The 18383-nt window shown below is 46.5% G+C and overlaps 7 protein-coding genes across 12 annotated transcripts; 2 read left to right on the top strand and 5 right to left on the bottom strand.

Annotated features, from left to right (window-relative positions):
• Positions 1-179: 179 nt before the first annotated feature.
• LOC108090698 (fibrous sheath CABYR-binding protein) lies at positions 180-9232 on the bottom strand. Of its 6 annotated transcripts, none has more exons than XM_017189487.2 (2): positions 9046-9232; positions 180-2095 (listed from the first exon to the last, which is right to left on the bottom strand). In XM_017189487.2, the coding sequence occupies exon 2, from the start codon at positions 2003-2005 to the stop codon at positions 560-562; it is 1446 nt and encodes a 481-aa protein (XP_017044976.1). In that variant the 5' UTR covers positions 2006-2095; positions 9046-9232; the 3' UTR covers positions 180-559. The 6 variants fall into 6 exon arrangements, with proteins under 6 accessions (XP_017044976.1, XP_017044975.1, XP_017044977.1 ...); XM_017189486.2 differs by having other exon boundaries at positions 9059-9232; XM_017189488.2 differs by lacking the exon at positions 9046-9232 and adding an exon at positions 8205-9031.
• A 297-nt stretch (positions 9233-9529) lies between these two features.
• On the bottom strand, positions 9530-10597 carry LOC108090704 (U7 snRNA-associated Sm-like protein LSm11). Its single transcript, XM_017189497.2, has 2 exons — positions 10488-10597; positions 9530-10420 (listed from the first exon to the last, which is right to left on the bottom strand). Exon 2 carries the CDS (start codon positions 10413-10415, stop codon positions 9672-9674), a length of 744 nt encoding a protein of 247 aa, XP_017044986.1. The 5' UTR covers positions 10416-10420; positions 10488-10597; the 3' UTR covers positions 9530-9671.
• A 91-nt stretch (positions 10598-10688) lies between these two features.
• On the top strand, positions 10689-12026 carry LOC108090701 (mitochondrial amidoxime-reducing component 1). Its single transcript, XM_017189492.1, has 3 exons — positions 10689-10789; positions 10848-11470; positions 11538-12026. Exons 1-3 carry the CDS (start codon positions 10783-10785, stop codon positions 11928-11930), a joined length of 1023 nt encoding a protein of 340 aa, XP_017044981.1. The 5' UTR covers positions 10689-10782; the 3' UTR covers positions 11931-12026.
• On the bottom strand, positions 11958-13400 carry LOC108090706 (vesicle-associated membrane protein 7). The gene is made up of 5 exons (XM_017189499.1): positions 13186-13400; positions 12728-13064; positions 12422-12650; positions 12290-12357; positions 11958-12231 (listed from the first exon to the last, which is right to left on the bottom strand). The coding sequence occupies exons 2-5, from the start codon at positions 12929-12931 to the stop codon at positions 12076-12078; spliced, it is 657 nt and encodes a 218-aa protein (XP_017044988.1). The 5' UTR covers positions 12932-13064; positions 13186-13400; the 3' UTR covers positions 11958-12075.
• Positions 13401-13483: 83 nt separating this feature from the next.
• Positions 13484-15923, top strand: LOC108090700. Its single transcript, XM_017189491.2, has 6 exons — positions 13484-13699; positions 14384-14526; positions 14580-15022; positions 15075-15179; positions 15247-15529; positions 15659-15923. The coding sequence occupies exons 2-6, from the start codon at positions 14415-14417 to the stop codon at positions 15751-15753; spliced, it is 1038 nt and encodes a 345-aa protein (XP_017044980.1). The 5' UTR covers positions 13484-13699; positions 14384-14414; the 3' UTR covers positions 15754-15923.
• Positions 15825-16848, bottom strand: LOC108090705 (origin recognition complex subunit 6). Its single transcript, XM_017189498.2, has 2 exons — positions 16726-16848; positions 15825-16665 (listed from the first exon to the last, which is right to left on the bottom strand). The coding sequence occupies exons 1-2, from the start codon at positions 16788-16790 to the stop codon at positions 15984-15986; spliced, it is 747 nt and encodes a 248-aa protein (XP_017044987.1). The 5' UTR covers positions 16791-16848; the 3' UTR covers positions 15825-15983.
• A 208-nt stretch (positions 16849-17056) lies between these two features.
• On the bottom strand, positions 17057-18163 carry LOC108090703 (proteasome subunit alpha type-3). The gene is made up of 3 exons (XM_017189495.2): positions 18023-18163; positions 17394-17959; positions 17057-17331 (listed from the first exon to the last, which is right to left on the bottom strand). The coding sequence occupies exons 1-3, from the start codon at positions 18041-18043 to the stop codon at positions 17157-17159; spliced, it is 762 nt and encodes a 253-aa protein (XP_017044984.1). The 5' UTR covers positions 18044-18163; the 3' UTR covers positions 17057-17156.
• Positions 18164-18383: the final 220 nt, after the last annotated feature.

Genomic DNA, 18383 nt, shown 5'->3' with positions numbered 1-18383 from the left:
TATATAAGACCCTTCGAGTTCTGAGACAACATTCCCCGCAGACAATTGCCGTCCGTCCGTGGAAACAAACAGCGTTATCTCTGTGGAACAAGTCAGCGGGGTAAACAACTCCAAGCTGTAGATAGCTATCGCAGCTATAGGCACCTACCGATCTACCGATCCAATTCAAAGTCGCGTTCTCAATAATAATAATTTATTTAAATAAAGCAAGTGGTGTCTACTGCAACAACGTAGTTTGGTTTAGCAAGTCCCAAAAACGCGCTATTGGGGACCGGGCCTCCTTGGGTGGCTCCTCGGGAACTGGGCTCACCACTCGATGCTCCCCCGATACTCCCATCTCGATACCCCCTCGGTACTTGGTACTCGATACTCGACTCTCGATACTGACTGATGCGCGAAGCATAAAATTAAATTTGGCAACATTTCTGGTAATCAACTTAGCAGCTAACACAATACAATACAATAGTTGAAGGTGTCCGGCGGACAAACGAATTGCACTACTCCTGCTCCTGGCCCTCGTCCTCGTCCTCGTCCTCATCCCCGATCCTGCTCATCGATCCTAGTCCGCCCGCAGGACGGGGGTCACCTGGACCTCGTTCTGCTCGTCGCTCTTGATGTCGAACTTCAGCTTGGTCAGCTCCTGGAGCTCCGGCTCCGCCTGCGAGGGCACCTCGGTGACCACCTTCACGGTGTCCGGGTAGTGGTTCTCCCCGCCGCCCAGCTCCTGCGAGAAGCTGACCACCGTCTTCGGCTCGTAGTTCACTCCCAGGGCGCCGCTGGGGTCCGGATTCGGCAGGCTGGGGCCGTCGCTGCTCTGGCCATTGGTGTGCGAGATGGTAATGGGCTGCTCCTCCTCCTTGTGGCCGTTGCTGGCGGGGCTGGCCTCCTCCTTGTGGCCGTTTGTGGTGGGAGCTGCCTGCTCCTCCTTCTGACCGTTGGTGGACGCCACTGGATCAACCACCTCGACCTGAGCCTCCACTGGAGCAGGAGCGGGAGCGGGAGCAGAAGTGGGTTCCTCCACCACGGGCTCTGCCTTCCTCTCAGCAGCCACTGGAACGGGCTCTGGAACAGCCTCCGGTTCTGCCACTGGAGCAGCCACTGGAGCAGCCACTGGAGCAGCCACTGGAGCAGCCTCCGGTTCTGCCACTGGAGCAGCCACTGGAACAGCCACTGGTTCTGGCTCTGGAGCAGCTTCCACCTCAGCCTCTTCCTCGCCAGCCACCGCCTGGTTGACCTGCTCGATGGCCTGGGCCACCTCCTCGGGGGCCACCTCGGCGGACTGCTCTGTGGCTGCAGCGGGAGCAGCGGGCTGCTCCGACTCGGGGAGCTCCTCCTCACGCCTCTCCGCCACCGGGGCGGGGATCTCGAGGGCGGGCACGATGGCCGGACTGGCCATGGTCTCCACGAACGAGGTGCGGTTGGGCGAGTCCGGCGAGATGACGACGTGCGTGAAGTAGCCGCTGCGGCGGCTCTCGAAGTCCAGCACGTTCTCCTTGGCCAGTCGCTCCTGGATGCGACGCTGGCGTCTGATGAACTCCGGCACGTCCTGGTCCTCGCCCTCGGCGGGCGGCGGCGAGTCCGCCAGCTTGGGCCTCCGCAGGACTACCTTGGCCGCCTCGTTCTCCGACTCCGCTGCTCCGTTGCCATTTCCATTTCCATTTCCATTGGCGTTGGCGTTGGTGGCCCAAGTGGCCGCCGCATTGGAGGGCTTGAAGACGCCGTTGAACTTGGTGCCCACCAGGAACTTCTGGCTGGCGACCGCGCTGCTGTTGGCGCTCTTGTAGGCGTTGTAGTTGTTGTTGGCGTTGGGCTGGGCAGACAGGGGGTTGAACTGCCCATTGCCATTGCCATTTTCATCGGCCTTCGGCGAGCGGGGAATGGTGAAGTTGGGCTTGCCGTGGCTGATCAGCAGCTTGGTGGCCGGCGAGGGACTCTTGTCCGGCAGCGGCGAGGGCAGTCCGCTCCGGATCTGGATGCTCGGCTTGTTGTTGAGTGTCTCGGCCATCTCGGTCTGCCTGGGAATGTGGAATGTGGTCGTGGTCGTGGTCGTGGTCGGGGCTTTTACTTTCCGTTTCCGTCGCTACTCTAACGGTCGCTGTTTTCGGGTTAAAGAAAGGAAGACGAACAAAGCAAATTAATAATTTCATTCGGATGGCAAAATTAAATCGCTCGGCTTCAATCATGCAAATTTCCATCCGAAATCGCCGGAGGTGAAAGAGAGGAGCGCTTGAGAAAACGCGAAAAAGCGGCCAGCTAATTGCAACGATTTCGCAGGTTTGATTAACCAAAAACTGGCTGTAGATTAGTGGCGAATGCTATCTTATCGATTTACAGCCAAGAACCCAACTTTTAGTTCGGTTATTTAGATTTCTTCACAACCTCTTTAGATTAGTTGCGCAGTGAGTCATTCACTCGTACTAATATATTCTGGCCTGTCAAGACTAATGTTTCTGATGAATAATTCATCCTCCAAAGCTTACAATTACTTCGGGGGTTTCCTCAGAATCTAATCGAAAGCACTCGGGAGGAGACCCTCTTCATATATTCATGTGGAACCTCTTCCCCATAAATCATACGCCAATCTATCAATCCGGTTGATAGCGGCACTCACGAATAACTCATTCTGCCAACTCACTTTCGCAAGCGAGCGACTTGCAATCTCTCCACACGGCGTATGCGTAATTACGTAACTCCGCTGGCAGTGAGAATTCCAGGGTCACCGAGTACTGAGCTGGGAGGCCCCAAGCGAGCACAGGTTGATTGCTGACCAAGCTGAGCTGCTTAAATATCAATTAGATCGGTGGCGCACTCGAATGCCGTGGGTTTGTCCGGCGAAGTGGAAGCCAGTTGCCCGCCGGAAGGCAATCCGTCTCGCGATCCAGATCGATCACGACCTCGTGACGACGGCTGCCCCGAAAACCCATCAGTTGACCAGCGCACGTAGGCTGCGATCGCAGCTGATAGGAGCGGAATACCAGCCCATTTCCATTGGCATTTCCCGCCGCACTCCGAGGTAATTGAATTAAGAGCTGCAATTTATGGCCCGTGTGCATCGCCGGCACTCGTAAATTCGAGTCGCGTTCGATTGGCCAGGGAAAGGTCAGCTCTCCGCTGGCCGTTGATTTCAGCTTTCTGATTGCCCCGCATTAATCAGGCGCAAGTCTGGGCCAAACCAATTAATTAGGGTAATGGCACTGCCTGCCTACAAGTAAATAGCTTCCACAAAGTTTTGAATCCAGCTTTGCAAAGGGACAAGGTCAACTAAAATTAAATGATAAAGTCTATCTACACTATATAAGTTATCAGCTTTTAAGTTCTAGGAGAATGCTTGGCAATATTATCCATTTTGAGTGAGTCACATGCCGTGAGCAAGATCTTTACGGACCCCCTAACTTAATTGAGTGCGTCAAGCGGAGTTTATTACAATATTTCCCCAACCTGCTGTGGGCCCCGTGACAAACAATTAAACAATGTCTGGAGCTGATAAAGGCGGAGCGTAAACGAATTTGTGGCCGAGTGTTTCAACTCTGCCGCCTGGCTTAGCCGGCCAATGTGTGTGTTTTGTTTTGTTTTGTTTTGTTTTTTTCGAGGGCTGCGGGAGTGCTAATTGCGCACAACTGGGATGAAGCGCTGCCTGAGATCGCTGTCCCACACTCCCAATTGCACTCCGATTTCGCCTCTCTGTTAGCTGTTAGCTGTTTGTATGCCGTTTCCCACTCGCTTACTCGCTTTTGGTTAGCCGGCAATCGGACCGCGTTCAACCAATTGGCCTTGAAATAGCTGTTGTGTACACTGTACAGCCGCTTGAAGTGCACTGCTGGCTGTTTTCGTTGCCAATTTGCATAAGGTGAGCGAGAGTGAAACACCATTGGTGCGCCAATTCGTTGCACAATAAAATAATCTAGCCAACCATTCTTTCAACAAGTTGCTGATTAAACGCATTTAAAAAGATAACGATTTATAGTCATAAAATAAATCGAAATTCTCTTGAATCATACTTTTGTAAAAATAGGAGCTACTTTTTGAATTTTTTTTGTGGAATTTTTGTATTTAAGTAGCAAACAACATTCTTGAATCATACGTTCGCTGTCAATACAAATATTTGACTGTTAAATCATTCTCCCTTTGTGTTGCTACATTTAAGTGGCAAAACAACAACACATTCGAACTTAATAAAGCATCTTTTGTTGATCTTGGAGCGAAAGCCAAACATTCGTTGATCGAGATATTACCAATTCCCCCCAATGCGCGGGAATGGCCACTTTCTTGTGCCCATTTCACCTGAATTCCTAGCATCTTGGGCTTCAGGGCGAGATGAGACCCGCGGCCATAAAAGAGCGGCTGCCTCAGAAATTCGATTTGGCAGCTCCCCGGCTCGAGTTGCGTGAGCTGGGTGCGTCTATCACGCGGCGGATCTCGCTGCTCCCGCGGCCCCTTCCTGAACCTTTTCGGCTCACCCGCGTTGGGCTGATGGTATTGTGGTCGCAGACAAACTCGGTCAGCGCTGTGTGAACTGAAAACGAGTACAACAATTGCAGCCTGCTCACAGCTCTTGGGAACTTGGGAACTTGCTGCGGCCGACTTGGCCAAGAGCGACGGCTCTTTGGGCCCGTAAACATCAGCCGAAAGGGTGCCAAGTCGGGCGGTAATCTTATCGAGACATCGCCAAAATCGGCTGATAAGCGGGCAGCATAATCCGCGCGATAAGGCCACTCGAACTGGAAACTGGAAACTGGGTACTGGGAACTGGGTACTGGGTACTGGGTAATGGGTAATAGGTAATGGAAACTGGGAACTGAACTGGGCACTCGAGTGTTACTCAATCATGTGATTAACGGCCCTAGACAGAGCGAAAAGAAAGTGAAATCGGCTGGCAGAAAGAAAAGCTTGAGCCAGAGCCCGAGTTCAAGGCACCGCGGTGGATCTCCGGCGAGAGTGTTTTGCCGTCTGGCCGCATAATTAGTTGTAAATATTTTTATACGTTTTATGGGATTTATGGTTATGAGGTGCCGCGAAAGCCAGGCACGTCGGGAATGGGTCCCCTCGATTAGGGCCCAAACACACACAACACACAACACACAACACACACACATGCACATGCACGCCGTAGAACGTGTTGAGATACGCGGCAATTCGATATAGATGGCAATTTAACGGCCCCAAATGTCAAAGTCACGAACGCCGAGCGTAAGCGGCTTTTTCGCAGCGGCCAACGCGGCGTATGAGCGATCGTAAGGCGCTCAGACGAAATTTACACGCTCGCAGGTCTCGCAAAGTATTGGCGTTACTCCGCTGGATTTTGGCACACACTAGGGGGGTGGGGATGGGGACGCACCTATAATTGGAGGCTAACTGTCCGCTGCGTTACCGTAAAACGCCAAAACGTAACTGAAAGCTGAAAGCTGAAAACTGGAAACTGAAAGCCGAGCGAGCAACTTCGAAGTTCGAACGCCTGGAGTCACATCGTCGTCGCTCGTCGGCGGTTATCGCTCTGCTCGTGCGCACAAAGTTGGCACATATAGCTGGCCATACAGCTGGCTACATGGCTGGCAAAACAAACACGAGCGCCAAGCACCCAGTGCCTGAGAGCTGTGGCCGCTGGCGCCTAATAGCCGTGGCCCAGAGCCCCCAGAAAAATGCCCCAGAGGCGCCCGGCGTGAAAGGTGCGCTTCGCAACACCCCCTGAAAAGAGCGGAAAGTGTGGTGTGTGTGTACATTACTTAATTGCTGGCAAATTGTGCATTTGGACTCCCCAAAGTGGACACTTCCGACGGGCGGAACGAAAGAAGCCCCCAACTGGCCTAAATGGCTTCGGAAAGCAATTAATAAGTTGACGGAGCTCACACCTGCCGCAGTCGCATGATCCGCGATCTGGAATGTGCACTGCGTTCTAGCACTACTCGAATGTGTTTATTTGCGCGGCGAACGGGAACAACTTGTCGTTGACTCACCCACTGATTATTTTCTCAGCCCAATAGGTCAGCTCGGCGGGACAATTGCTCTAGACAGACACGTATGTGTATTTACCTTGCGCGAGTTACGCGGTTATTCAATGGGCGGGAAGATCACCCGCTGCCCTGCTTTATGACTACTGCAACTGCGGCGTATTTATAGATCGGCTTTTGTAACGATTAATTGAAAAGGAGACAAAGTGCAGAGTGCACTAGTTTGCAATGGGTTGAAGTTCCTCGATACAGATGAGAAGAATCAATTTTAGTGTTCAACTTTCGTGTGGAAACTCTCTCTGGCTTCCATAAATCGATGCAATATAAAATGTATATGAGGGCAGATAAGAGTCGTTCAGTTACGAATTCTTATAGTATTTTTAAGACAACACAATAAAATTTTTATCGTGAACTTTAATTAAGAATAATTGTCAGGTGTGAGCAATTGTACATATAAACTGAATCATAAAAGAGTATCTAATCAGAAAAAGAACCACAGATCACTTTTCACCAGTAATTAAAAATATTGTTAAGCATTTATTATTTGCTTCGCAATCTCATGTCAATAAATACTCTCAGAACATAGTTGGTGCTGTTAAACAAAATTTGAATACACTAACGATTTAGTTAAACAAATCTTTTGCTTCCGAAAATAAAAACCTAGTCTGACGCCCTATTTGCTATATTTTTCACACACTTTTTGGGCTTCCGGTATTGAAGTTCGCATCACCACTAGAGTTCCCGAAAATAAACACACGAAGCCATATTGGTTTGATAACTTTTGCCAACACCGAAATTTTATGAGCTGGTGTTGTGTTTTCGTCGCTGTTTGATTACTTCGCTGATAGCGAGAGCAAAGTGTATTTTCCGTTTACACGATTCCGATTCCGCGGTTCAGAGCGAGAATGTGAGTGCTATAACGCCAAAGTCGGACGACCTCCCCGGTGGCCGTGAAAACCGCGGGGGAGTGGCGGCGGGATGTGGCAGAGTGGATTTGGGTGGAGTGGGAAAGCCGTTTGACTTGTGCCCACGGGAGTGGCCTGGCCTGAAAACGAACGAATGTCCCATATACATGCTGCCTGGCCATCATAAGGCCAGGAAAACTGGTAACACGGCACAGAGAAAAAACACCGCAGATATAGGTCATCGATTGGGGATATTTTCCAGTAAGTGCGATTAAATCTCTTTTGAAGAAATATTGTTGTTAGCTTAGTATCCCAGATCGAATCAAAGTGAAAATGTTTAGGGTTGATAAGGCGGTAAGTTTAAGTACGGTAATTTATAAATCATTTTCATGACTTGTTGTTAACAAATTAGTTAACAATTGAGGCGACAAAATCTATATAAAGTTTTTGACTGATGAAATCTTGATCTGCTAATTTTGAAAAAACTATGAATAGGGGAGAGTGGGGTAATGTCGTCAGTGGGGCAAAGTCGTCACTCGCTATTATCTTAAAAAATATAAGGGCTACCAACCCAATTTTTTTAGCGTAAGTGTATTGCACTATTCCTACATTACCGACGGAGTTTGGTAGAATTATAGGTTATGTGTAATTATTTATTCATCAGAAAGTGTTTCGGAGCCTCAAAAGTAATTTTTCTCCGGCGCAGAACTTTTTTTCTTCCAAGTACATTTTTGATCAAAGAAGTATAAAGGTGAGTTATTATTGTTGAGAAATGTTTGGCGAACACGAGATGGTAGGTTGTGTAACACCTGATTCGAGTTTCGATTTGTTATTCATGTTTTTATCAAAAAATGTCGCGTGGGGCATTGTCGTCACTCAACGGGTGGGGCAAAGTCGTCACTGTATTATCTCAGACTGAAATACAAACTCGTATCAATTTATTATTGTTTTGTGATTGTTTATGTAAAGTATTAAATATAAAATATAATTTCTCCAAAATGTTCTTCAAAAAAAATAAAATTCTAAAAAAGAGGTCGCCCAAAGAAAAAACTTTAAGAAATTCTGATTTTTGCTTTCTATCCTTCACTTAGATCTGAATGTGTCAAATTTTTGCAAAAAATAGGTATAGTGTTCCACTTTTTTATATGTATGAATATCAATAAATGTGTGTTTGACAAGTTGAAATAGTTTTGTGCACATGGGTACCTATATTTGCATTCATTATTCTATGTGACGACTTTGCCCCAGGGGGGTGACGACTTTGCCCCACGATTTTTCAATTTTCCAATTTTGCCTTCTTTCAGATAACAGTTTCGTATTAATAAACAAGTGAGAGGATGTCCGAAATACTTACTGCATTTTATAGCCAGATCTTTTCCGAATCCAACCATGTATATTACATGATAAAAATAAGTTATTTTATCAACAAATTACGCAATTAAAAAAAAAGTGACGACAATGCCCCACTCTCCCCTACATGTGTTTTTTCTGTGTCGACCAGTTTTCGCCTAGCGGAGCGGAGGAAGCCAGTTTTGGCCAGAGGCCAATCGATGTGCTAATTACTGGGACTCCAGAATCTAGAGTCCAGAATTCCACAGCTCCGCTGCCAGCTCGCCAGACGATGTTTGCACATCATTACAATTACGCCGCCGAGTGCTTTACTTTAATGATCTATTTGCGAGCGCGGTTGAATAACACGCTAATTGACACACAACACAAATGGACGTGCACTTGAGCCGGAGTCGCGGTCGAAGTCGGATTCCGATTGGATTCGTATTGGGACCCGCAACCTTGACAAAGAAAATTTCCAATTAACGGCGCTTGCCAATTTGCGTACACTGCGAGAAAGAAACACGCAAAAAACTGGCACACGCAGTTCGTTAAAAGTTATTAATTCTAAGCAATTATGCCATAATGGCGGTGGTTAACGAATTGGGTCGCAAGAACCAAAATTCTGGCCACTGCGTGATCGCGGTCTTGTCGCAAATGGCAAAATGGCAACAAAAACGGATAAAAGAAAACACATTGATTGGCTTGAATTATGCACAATAAATAAGAGTCGGTGACTTGTTCACTTCTGTCAGCTTTCCATTCGCTTATGGTAAATTGCTGGGCGCTGCCAATTAAAATAGAAATTGTTGACCAGCCGAAAAGTCTGTCGTTTGCTTTGCATAAAAATTAAAACTTGAACACACCAACGAAACATACGAATTGTTATTGTTGCTTTATGCAGATTGTTTTGTGGTGTTGTTGTTGCTGCTGCAGCACGCAGCTCAAAACTTTCGAATCTGCTGGCTTTGGATCGGATCGGATCGGTTCGGATCGGAAACGTTTGGATAGCGCAAAACGCTCTGCACAGGCGCGTAACGTGTTTTCAACTGAGCCCGAGATCGAGGCAAAGGCAACAGCAACACCAAAAGCAAAAGCAACAGCAACACCACAGCAGCAACAATGCCGGTTTTAATGAATGAAAGCGTACTTTTTTTACCCGCTTTGTGGGCAAACAATGTGCACTTTTTGTGCGTTCGCCACAAAGCCTGTCCTTTGAGTTCACACACAAAAGGCCATCAAAACAAAAGCCAAAGCAAATATTGGTCTCGAGCAAGTCTAAGCTCACATTTGAATTCGATTGGGCGACAGTGCTTATCGATAACAATTGCCTTTAAAAAGACGTTGAAAGACTTTGGTCACACTGGGGGAAGGGGCATAACCGCCTGATTTTATATTTTATTTTATCGACGATTGTTTTAATTCTCTTAAGATATCAACTTCTAATACGTAGTTACAGTTTCAAAAATATATTTTATAATTAAATTGTTTTTTATGTTATTAAACTAACGAAAACTATGTTTTCACCGCGGATAAGGATCTGTGGAAGATCCCGCGTAATTTCCACGTTTTTCCGGTTCAGACTTTTGACTTGGAATCTGGGAAGAGTAATTCCCAACTGCTTGAGTCGGTCTGTGCAGTCCGAAGCTGTGTCGCATATGTTCTGCTCTCCGTAACCGTACTTGCGTCGCTTCCAGGTCTCGGTGGCCCTTTTCAAAAGGAGATTCCACTGCTTGTCAAAGGCGATCAGATCACCCTCCACGCATCCACCGACTGCTCCTTGCTTGCGGAGCACCACCCGAACACGCCTTCTTTCGCTGACTTCCTTGTGGCTCTCCCGAGAAATGCACCTTTTAAGCAGTTCCAGGGGACCGACAACCGCATCCATGTACGTGAAAATGTTGCGATTGTGTTTCTTTCTCGAAGTGCTGGTCGTGGGCATCTGATGCAGCTCAAAGCGCCGCTGAGGGGCCTCTGCGATGTCTGCAGACCTGGAAGCTAAGGCCTTCTTAGGTCCTGCATCGTCTCCTGCTTCTCCCCCAGTTTCCGACTTCTGTCGCTTGTTCAACTGCCAGATGCCAAACTTCTTTAGCGCACTGTCGAAGGCGGCGAGATTCTGGTACAGGACTTTGGGGACCACATCGGTCACCTTATAATTGGGTTCGTACAAGGCTCTAAGGGGGTTAAACTGGTCACTGCACACATCCAATTCGGGGTTTTTGAACGTCGCTTCCATCGACACTATCGGATCCATTTGAAAGTTAGATATTCGTGTGTTTATTTACTAAAGAAATGTAAACAAATTCACCGGCTGTCCGATAACATTAATCGATTGAACGGGAGGCCAAAGGGATGGTAATTCAAAAACAGGAGAATATAAGCTTATTGATAATTTTACACTGGATTAATTAACTTTTAACACGGTAAATAATTCCCCAATTGCAATTCGTAGCAACTTTTTCTCTCTCAATTAAAGGTGTAAAATGGCAGTGGATATTTTCCAGCCTTGGAAAGATCATGAGAGGAAAGCTTTTGTCCCATAAACCCGATCAGTGGAGCTTTCATCGCGGAGATAGCAACAAGTTGCTGTAAATTAAAAGGAGATGGCAGGTAAGTGAAAATCTGGGTTTGCCCTTGAGATCCACCCGTAACGCAGACTATCCTAAAGTTGGCGGAAGCAATGCAAGCTTTGAACTCAGCCCCAAGACCATGGTTGGCGTGGGCGTTGGCTTGGCGGTGGTCGGCGGGGCCAGTTACCTACTGTACCGCCACCTCACCCGCGACCTGATGCCTCAAAAATGGCGACGCGTGGGCACCGTGGCTAGAATCCACTTCTTTCCGGTCAAGTCCTGTGCTCCTTTGGAGATCTCGAAGCCCAACGCGGAGTACGACTGCGATGTCCTGAGCATGTCCTTCGACGGAATGCGGGACCGGACCTTGATGGTGGTTAACGACCAGAACGAGATGGTTACTGCGCGGGTGTATCCGCACATGACGCAGATTCACTCTAGAAAGGTGTCGCCGAGCAAGCTGGTCTTCTCCGCGCAGGATCTGCCCGACTTGGAGGTGGACTTCGAGAACCTGGAGGGTCCTGAAAAGGATTTGCGCACCGCAGTCTGGGGCGTTCCTGTAGAAGTGATGCCCTGCGGCAACCGGATTAACAAGTGGTTCTCGCAGGCCATCCTGAAGAAAGAGAGTGGCCTTAAGTTGGTCCACTATCCCTATCCGAAGCCGGTAAAAAGCATTAATCCGCGACTCAAGGATATGCCCTTCATAAGACAGGAGGATTCTGTAAGTTTTTTTTCAGTTTTCAATTTGAAAGTTTGACCTGCGTTATCCCTTTTTGTACGTTTTACAGGGAACCTTCAACGATGCAACCAGCTTCATGCTGATGAACCTTTCGTCGGTGGATGATCTGAACACCAGGCTAAAGAATCCCGTTGATGCGCTGCAGTTTCGGGGCAACTTTGAGCTGAAAATGGATGTGGACGAGCCATATGCTGAGGACAATTGGCAGTGGGTACGCATTGGAGACGAAGCTGTTTTTCGTACGGTGGCGCCATGCACTCGTTGCATCTTACCGAACATTAATGCGAAGACGGCCGAACGCGATCCCGACGGAGAGCCACTGAAGACGCTCAGGAGCTATCGTTTGTTTAAACTCAGCTCGCCGGCCTTGGGAATTCATCTTGGTCTTCGGCTGCCAGGAAAGGTTAAGGCAAACGATGTGGTTTATGTTGAGGACAAGTAAATACTGCGTTGGCTTTTTAACATTATATACTGTATACATTCACGTTTATTACATAGAACATAGATAAATAAAGTACCGTAGAGTTTTATATGCAAATATACACGTGTTATGAGCTTATAACAATACAAACAACTTTAAGCGGGTCCTAAACACAGGACTGCCAGGCGAGGCCGCCACAGGCCATGCTCACAATAACGTATACAATAAAGGTTATTACCAGGCCCACCACCACGTAGATGCGGATGTTCTTCCAAAACATTTGTCGCGCCAAGTTTCGGGATGCTTTTCGGAATGCAACGGACTGTAACAAAAAAAGGCAGATGTAAAAACTTGACGAAGCTTGTATCGGGTCGCTTTACATTATTGCTCAAGTTTTCGGTCTTGTTGACCAGCAGCTCCAGTTTTTCTCCGCGATCTCGCAGACTGTCTGCAATTGGGATGAAGAGTTATCAGGGGAAGTGCAAGTTTCTAGGATCCACATTGCTACCCACCAATATTCTTAACCATTATGTCTTTTAGCTCGTCGATCTGTCCGTGAACCCGCGAAATTGTATCCACTTCCCGGGACTGACTGAAGTAAACCATCTGCTGGGCCAGGACCTTGGAGAACTCCGTGTTCATGGAGTAGGCAATGGCCGTGGCAACCTGCAGGCCGTACGTCTGGATGAACTTCTGCTTAACGTCCGCCAAAAAGAGAAACGCCCGGGAACGCTCGAACTCCTACGAAGAAACTTAATGTTATCGATTGGGTAACGCGTAACCGGTAACTGGGCCAGTGGCTCGGTTCGTTCACCCACGTTGTCGGTGATGCACATGTAGACCAGTTTGTTCTCGCAGGTGTAGTGGATCAGGTAGTCGCCGTGTGTGTAGGTCATCTTGTGGTTGTGCACCCCGATCCGGCCGATTATGTGCTCCGTTACTTCGGCAAAATTGCCAACACACTCCGCGAACTTGGCCAGCACCGTGGTGCCCCGTGATATTACGCTGTACAGTATCGGCATGGTGGAGCCGCAGATTCTTCTTTGTTGAGGGTGCGGTTCGACACTTCCTGTCCTCGGCTCTTCAGCTCCTCAGCCCGCTTTGTTTGGCTTATCGGGGAATCGACAATAGTCACGGATGACGTGCGCTCGGAATCTGAGAAGTTAAAAAATATGGATTTAGTATCGACTAGACTAGAACAGGGCCTATAGTCACAAAACAAAAGTGATACTCATGACTGATATATAATACATATATGTACAAATATATAAAGAACCTGCTTTGTTTATCCAATTAGTTTTAGTTCCTAGGAAAACTTCGGCATTACATTTTGCGATTGCGGAACAGCAGTTTATTAAATTGCTTGGCACTCACGAAAAAACATTACAAATCGGAAAATTATTCTAATTTTCGTATTGCTAATTCGAACAACAATGCGATGCAGTTATACAAATCAGAGGCGGAGAATAAAGGGTCCACTGCCGATGCATCTATGCCCTGTTGTCAGGTATTATAAGATACGGTCACTCTGAACAATAGGTTTTTTAAAAATGTATTCGGCGGTCTCATTATTATTTGGATTTGGTTAACTCATTTAATGCCTTTCTGGAAATGAAACAGGGAAATCCCAACATTTTAGACGTACTACTCAGAGGATTACGTAATCACAAGCTCGAGTTTTTAAACAGATGTTTGTAATCAGAATGGAAATCAGTAAACCATATATTTGCTGTGAGTTTCAAACTTGAGATCATTCAGTTGAGGTTCGTAGTCTTGGGCAGACATACAAGGTATGTATACAAGTAACAGCCATTTAGAAACATTCGAAACGTGTTCAGGAATGTTAAGTTTTCATTTATTTTGATCATGATGGTCATCAATATTGCAATTTGCATATACGAATGTGTACATTACAGCTGGGTGTGTGTTTTTGCCTGTAGCTCGAAAAAAGTGTAATGAAAAAACTTTAACTTCGAAAAAGGAACAAAAAATTGTATCCGTCATCAAAGCGCAGACTTTTTAAACCAACTTAGTGAATTAAAAATGCAAAATTAGCGAACGATTCCTTTGAAAAAAAAAAAAAACAGAAAAAATATCACAAATCTAAAGAACAACGGGTGTTCGTTCATTTACTGGACTATCACAAAGGGTACACATACCACCACATCCATATGTACATAAATCATATTTTTTATTATCTGTAGAAGTTGGCTTAAATTGGTTAAAAAAATTATACAGTTTTAAAGTTTTTCGCTATGTGATCTGCTATTTTACAGCAGTAAATGATTATTGAGCTTAAACTCTCTCATCTCAACATTTCGTTTTTGTTATACAATGTGATAAAACTCAAGTGTAATTCAATTGTATAATTGTGTATAATTTAATTTAGAAATGTAATAATAATAATTTAACGAATCTTAATTGTGAAATTATTATTTTATTTTCGATTTAAATCCTGCTTTGTTTTATAAAAGTTCAAGATCAGTCTGGCAACCTAAATACCATATGTTGGGCAAAATGGCAATCACAAACGACGCAGAAGAAGCGGAACACACAGTTCGAAAGGAGGAGGGCCGGAAATGTTTTTATTTGAAGAGAATGATTGGAGACTACATAGGTGAGTGACGGCTGATAAGGAGCCATAGACTATACAGACGTGATTCACTTCAGAGACTTCTGTTCGCGTTGTGGCCACCGTGTTCCTGGCTGACTTTCTGCAGCGCCTGTACCGGTCTATCGTCGAATATGTCCGCTATAGCCGGTATTATCTGCCCGAAGACAGGGTGCAGACGATCCTGCGGCGCTCGTTCACTTACAACAACAAGTCGATCTACCTCCTGCTTGCGTTCCTTTTCTTGGCTCTCTCTCGAATTTCGGTCACAGGGAACTTCAAGACTGTAGTGCCCACTGCCGTCTTCCTGGCCCAAATGCCGCTGTACTGGATCTTCAGCGACCTGGGCAGGAGCACGCTGAGCTATTCTCACTGGATCCGGGAATCGCATGGACTGGACTATGCGTCCGGAATGGCCTCCAATTACTTTCACGGCTACCTAAAGCTCTCGCTGCCGGAACGCAAGGACGATGGCCTGAAACACCGAATGGCCCTTTACGAGGTAGGGTGATACTTCGCTCGGTACACAGCAATAATACTCTCGAACTTTCCAGGACAAGAACAACATCACCTTCGGCATAGACCGCTTGGTTATTCTTATTCCCGACGAAATGTTTGTGAACGGCATACTCGAAAGCGATTTGCTGGAAAAAGCTGATGTAAAGCCTTAAATATTCTTTAGTAACATATGTAGATCCTATAACCGAAAACTTAATGTTTTTTTAGCCCCTGGAAACAAAGTTCATTAATCGGGCCGGCGTAAATCGGCCCTTCAAGCACGCTGTCTACAGGATGAATAAAAAGGTTGACGGCAAACACTACTACTTTGCCATCGAGGGCGCCACGCCCATGCTTTCCTTTTTCGAAGCCATGCAGTCAAACTTGTCGACCACTTGGCAGATGCGCGAATTGAAGCGGGAAATCTGGCTAAAGTTTTACAAGCACTTGAAGGAGCTCGTTACGACATGGCCTGAGACCCGCAACGAAGTAGAGCTTATAATCTATAAATGTGGGTTGAAATCTCTTGAACGGATATATAATTTTTAAAAAAACTTAAAACCTACAAATTAAAAACATATATTGATACCTGCAGTTATTTCTCTAACAGCATACACATTTTCTGATCCTTTTTTTGCAGCCCATGATGAAAGGGGAAATCTGGTTGAAGTTGGCGATTTGCTTATAGCTCGAATGGAAAATAAAACCAAAAATTTTGACAATCCGAAAGTCTAAAAACTAAAGACAAAACTTAAGTTGCGAGAAATTACTTTAAATATTCCTGAAAAATAACCATTCTCGACATATTATGTATAAGTATGATAGCAGCAAACTTTTTTACTTTTTATATACATTTGTATAACTAAAGAGAATGTTGTGCGTAATAAATAGTTTTACTAACAGAATAAACTGGTTTTCACTTGGACATGGTAAAAAGATATAAAAATTAAAATGGTAAAAGCCTCCTAGACTTCAGGATGGGTTGATTCCATTTCCTTCAGTTTGGCCTGGGCCGCGGACAGCATTCGTGCCTTCCACTTCTCGTAGTCCTCTGCCTGAGGCTTCTGTGCCTTATTGGCCTCCTGGCCCTTGATGTTCTCCTGCTGACTTTCCTTAAGTTTTCCCTCCAGATCGAAGCTGGGTCCCAGCTTTACCTCCTTGTAGTGCTTTGCTATCATGCGATCCCATTGCTGCTCCAGCTGCTGGAACTGAGTGGGGCGCAGATTGCTGAATGGCATGAGCTTCGTCTTAGAAACCTTCTTCTTAAGCAGGCGACAAGCCTGGAAGACTGCCATGGTCGCGTACTGCGGATGGTTGGTGTCGGTGTCCTCCGTGGCAGCAACGCCGCGAAATAGGGTCATAAGCTCCTCCGCCTTGCGGGCCACCTCGTTGAGGCCCAGCTGCACGCAGATGTCGTTTACGCTGGCCAGTTTGTTCAGGTCAAGGAGTTTCTCAAACATCCGCTTGTTGTTTTGGTAGTGGCTCTTGCGGAGTCCAGACAACTTGAGGGCTTGCTCTTTATCGAACCCGATGCCCAGTAGGCAGGAGGCGATGTCCGCACATAGGACTATTTTGCCGTACTCGTTAATCTGCAGGGGTACATTTGTGGAGCGCAGCTCCAACAGGCGCACCAACTCTGTGGTTTTCCTGGAAAGCATTTGGTTACAAGGATATATCTTTTGTATGTTTGCACGATTTTAGACTTACTCCAACGCGTTGGACTCCTCCTGCAGTCCCATTTTGTTGATCAACTGTTCGATTAGCGTGGTCATTGTACTCCCAAATTCAAGTCGAATAAACAAACAATTTCTGGCGCGAACTGCGTCAGCTGTGGGCGATAGCACAATTTTTGTAGTAATCGAGCTGTTTCTGATAGCAAATCTTTGAACTAGCTCGCGTTCCGATAACATTTTACTTTTAATTTTTAAATAAGGGCGCAATAGTTTTTTACTTTATTTCCAAGAGTAGCTTTTTTTAAAACTATGTATATAAGATGCACAAGCCAGTTGCTCCCCCCAATACTACATGAAAAAAGCCATTTGTTCACCCGATTTGTTTTATACATTTTTCGCTTTAGGGAAATATATGATTAACGTTATGCATTTAGGCCAAGAATTATATTCACTGCCACTAACAATCTAGTGCGTCTCATTGTCGCTGTCATCCTCCTTGTTGGCGGCATCTCCGGCATTTCGCGCCTTCTCCGTCAGTTCTGGGGGATTTATGCGATGCAGACCATCGGTAACCCTGCCCACCAGTCCCATTTCGAAGCGAAAGTCCTTGTCCTTCAGTTCGTCGTGGACCTTGTAGATGCTAAAAACAGGATAGAAATGGTAATCAGTAACAAATGAAAGGAGTTGCGGGGGTAAACCTACATTTCTCCGGCGCTTTTCACAAGATCGTCGATCTTCATGTCAGACTTCAGTTTCTCCATCTCCGTCTTCGCCTGCTGCTTAGCCTTACCGCTGGCACAGGCGTAGTAGCCGAAGCAGGAGCCAGAAGGCTCGATTTTATAGAGCTGTGGACCCTCGACCTCGTCCCAGGAGGCGAAAATGATGGACAGCCCGAAGGGACGTACAGCGCTGTACAGAGTATAGGCGTGGACGTATCCGGCGACCCGCTCGCACAAATGCTTTAGTGGGATGGCGTGCTCGAACTGCTGCCGGAAATTGGCAGCTTCCTGGCGCGCGATGTCCGCGACATAGTTTCCATCGGCCACCAGGCCCGCTACAGCCATTCCGATGTTCTTCTCGATGGTGAATATGCGGCCACCGGCGTCCGGTTCATAGAGCTTACTGGTGATGATCTTCTCAACAGCCAGGACCACGGCGTCCTTGCCTCGGATCCCGATCACCGTGCCGCTCTTCTCCACCGCCTTTGAGGCGTAGTCGATCTGGAAAACGCGGCCGTCCGGCGAGAACTGCGAGGCCGACAAGTCGTACTGCAACCGAAAAGCCCATCTTTAGAATCAATCAATCCGAGATTTCGATCAATAGCTACTTACTCCTGTGCCAATAGTACTCATTGTGAAGCCTCGATCGAAATTAAAAGTTTAAACGCAAATTTTAGCTTAATATGTCGAGTCAAATGAGTTAGACGACAATGATTTGACGGCTTTTGTTGCTAGGGATGGACAAAACAATGTCTCCTATCGATTGCCAAGGTTTCGACAGTGTGTTTGCGAGCAACGTCTCCAAACGAGTAGATGTCGCAAAGCTTTAACAAATTTTTGAATCTTCAGAGCATTGACAGTTTAAAAATAATACCTAAAAAACTCAAGATCCTTCGCTATATCCCTCTCATTTAAGAAAATATTTTAATGCAGGTTTTGGAATAGAACTTAAATTTTAAGATTTACGGGGCCC

This window comes from Drosophila ficusphila, unplaced genomic scaffold (assembly GCF_018152265.1).
Source record: "Drosophila ficusphila isolate 14025-0441.05 unplaced genomic scaffold, ASM1815226v1 contig_414, whole genome shotgun sequence".
NCBI classification, from domain to species: Eukaryota; Metazoa; Arthropoda; class Insecta; order Diptera; family Drosophilidae; genus Drosophila; species Drosophila ficusphila.
This window is presented reverse-complemented; position numbering and strand designations above follow the sequence as displayed.

What these genes read in the sequence shown, in the direction of transcription:
- LOC108090698 (XM_017189487.2), bottom strand. Translation starts at nt 2,005, where the DNA reads ATGGCCGAGACACTCAACAACAAGCCGAGCATCCAGATCCGGAGCGGA.
- LOC108090704 (XM_017189497.2), bottom strand. Translation starts at nt 10,415, where the DNA reads ATGGAAGCGACGTTCAAAAACCCCGAATTGGATGTGTGCAGTGACCAG.
- LOC108090701 (XM_017189492.1), top strand. An exon ending in TCATAAGACAGGAGGATTCT is followed by an intron (nt 11,471 to 11,537) that starts GTAAGTTTTTTT and finishes TACGTTTTACAG; the next exon opens with GGAACCTTCAACGATGCAAC.
- LOC108090706 (XM_017189499.1), bottom strand. Translation starts at nt 12,931, where the DNA reads ATGCCGATACTGTACAGCGTAATATCACGGGGCACCACGGTGCTGGCC. An exon ending in ACATGTGCATCACCGACAAC is followed by an intron (nt 12,651 to 12,727) that starts GTGGGTGAACGA and finishes GTTTCTTCGTAG; the next exon opens with GAGTTCGAGCGTTCCCGGGC. An exon ending in CCGAAAACTTGAGCAATAAT is followed by an intron (nt 12,232 to 12,289) that starts GTAAAGCGACCC and finishes TTTTTGTTACAG; the next exon opens with TCCGTTGCATTCCGAAAAGC.
- LOC108090700 (XM_017189491.2), top strand. Translation starts at nt 14,415, where the DNA reads ATGTTGGGCAAAATGGCAATCACAAACGACGCAGAAGAAGCGGAACAC. An exon ending in AATGATTGGAGACTACATAG is followed by an intron (nt 14,527 to 14,579) that starts GTGAGTGACGGC and finishes GATTCACTTCAG; the next exon opens with AGACTTCTGTTCGCGTTGTG. An exon ending in AGAGCTTATAATCTATAAAT is followed by an intron (nt 15,530 to 15,658) that starts GTGGGTTGAAAT and finishes CTTTTTTTGCAG; the next exon opens with CCCATGATGAAAGGGGAAAT.
- LOC108090705 (XM_017189498.2), bottom strand. Translation starts at nt 16,790, where the DNA reads ATGACCACGCTAATCGAACAGTTGATCAACAAAATGGGACTGCAGGAG. An exon ending in GAGGAGTCCAACGCGTTGGA is followed by an intron (nt 16,666 to 16,725) that starts GTAAGTCTAAAA and finishes AATGCTTTCCAG; the next exon opens with GAAAACCACAGAGTTGGTGC.
- LOC108090703 (XM_017189495.2), bottom strand. Translation starts at nt 18,043, where the DNA reads ATGAGTACTATTGGCACAGGA. An exon ending in TGAGTACTATTGGCACAGGA is followed by an intron (nt 17,960 to 18,022) that starts GTAAGTAGCTAT and finishes TTTCGGTTGCAG; the next exon opens with TACGACTTGTCGGCCTCGCA. An exon ending in GTGAAAAGCGCCGGAGAAAT is followed by an intron (nt 17,332 to 17,393) that starts GTAGGTTTACCC and finishes TCCTGTTTTTAG; the next exon opens with CATCTACAAGGTCCACGACG.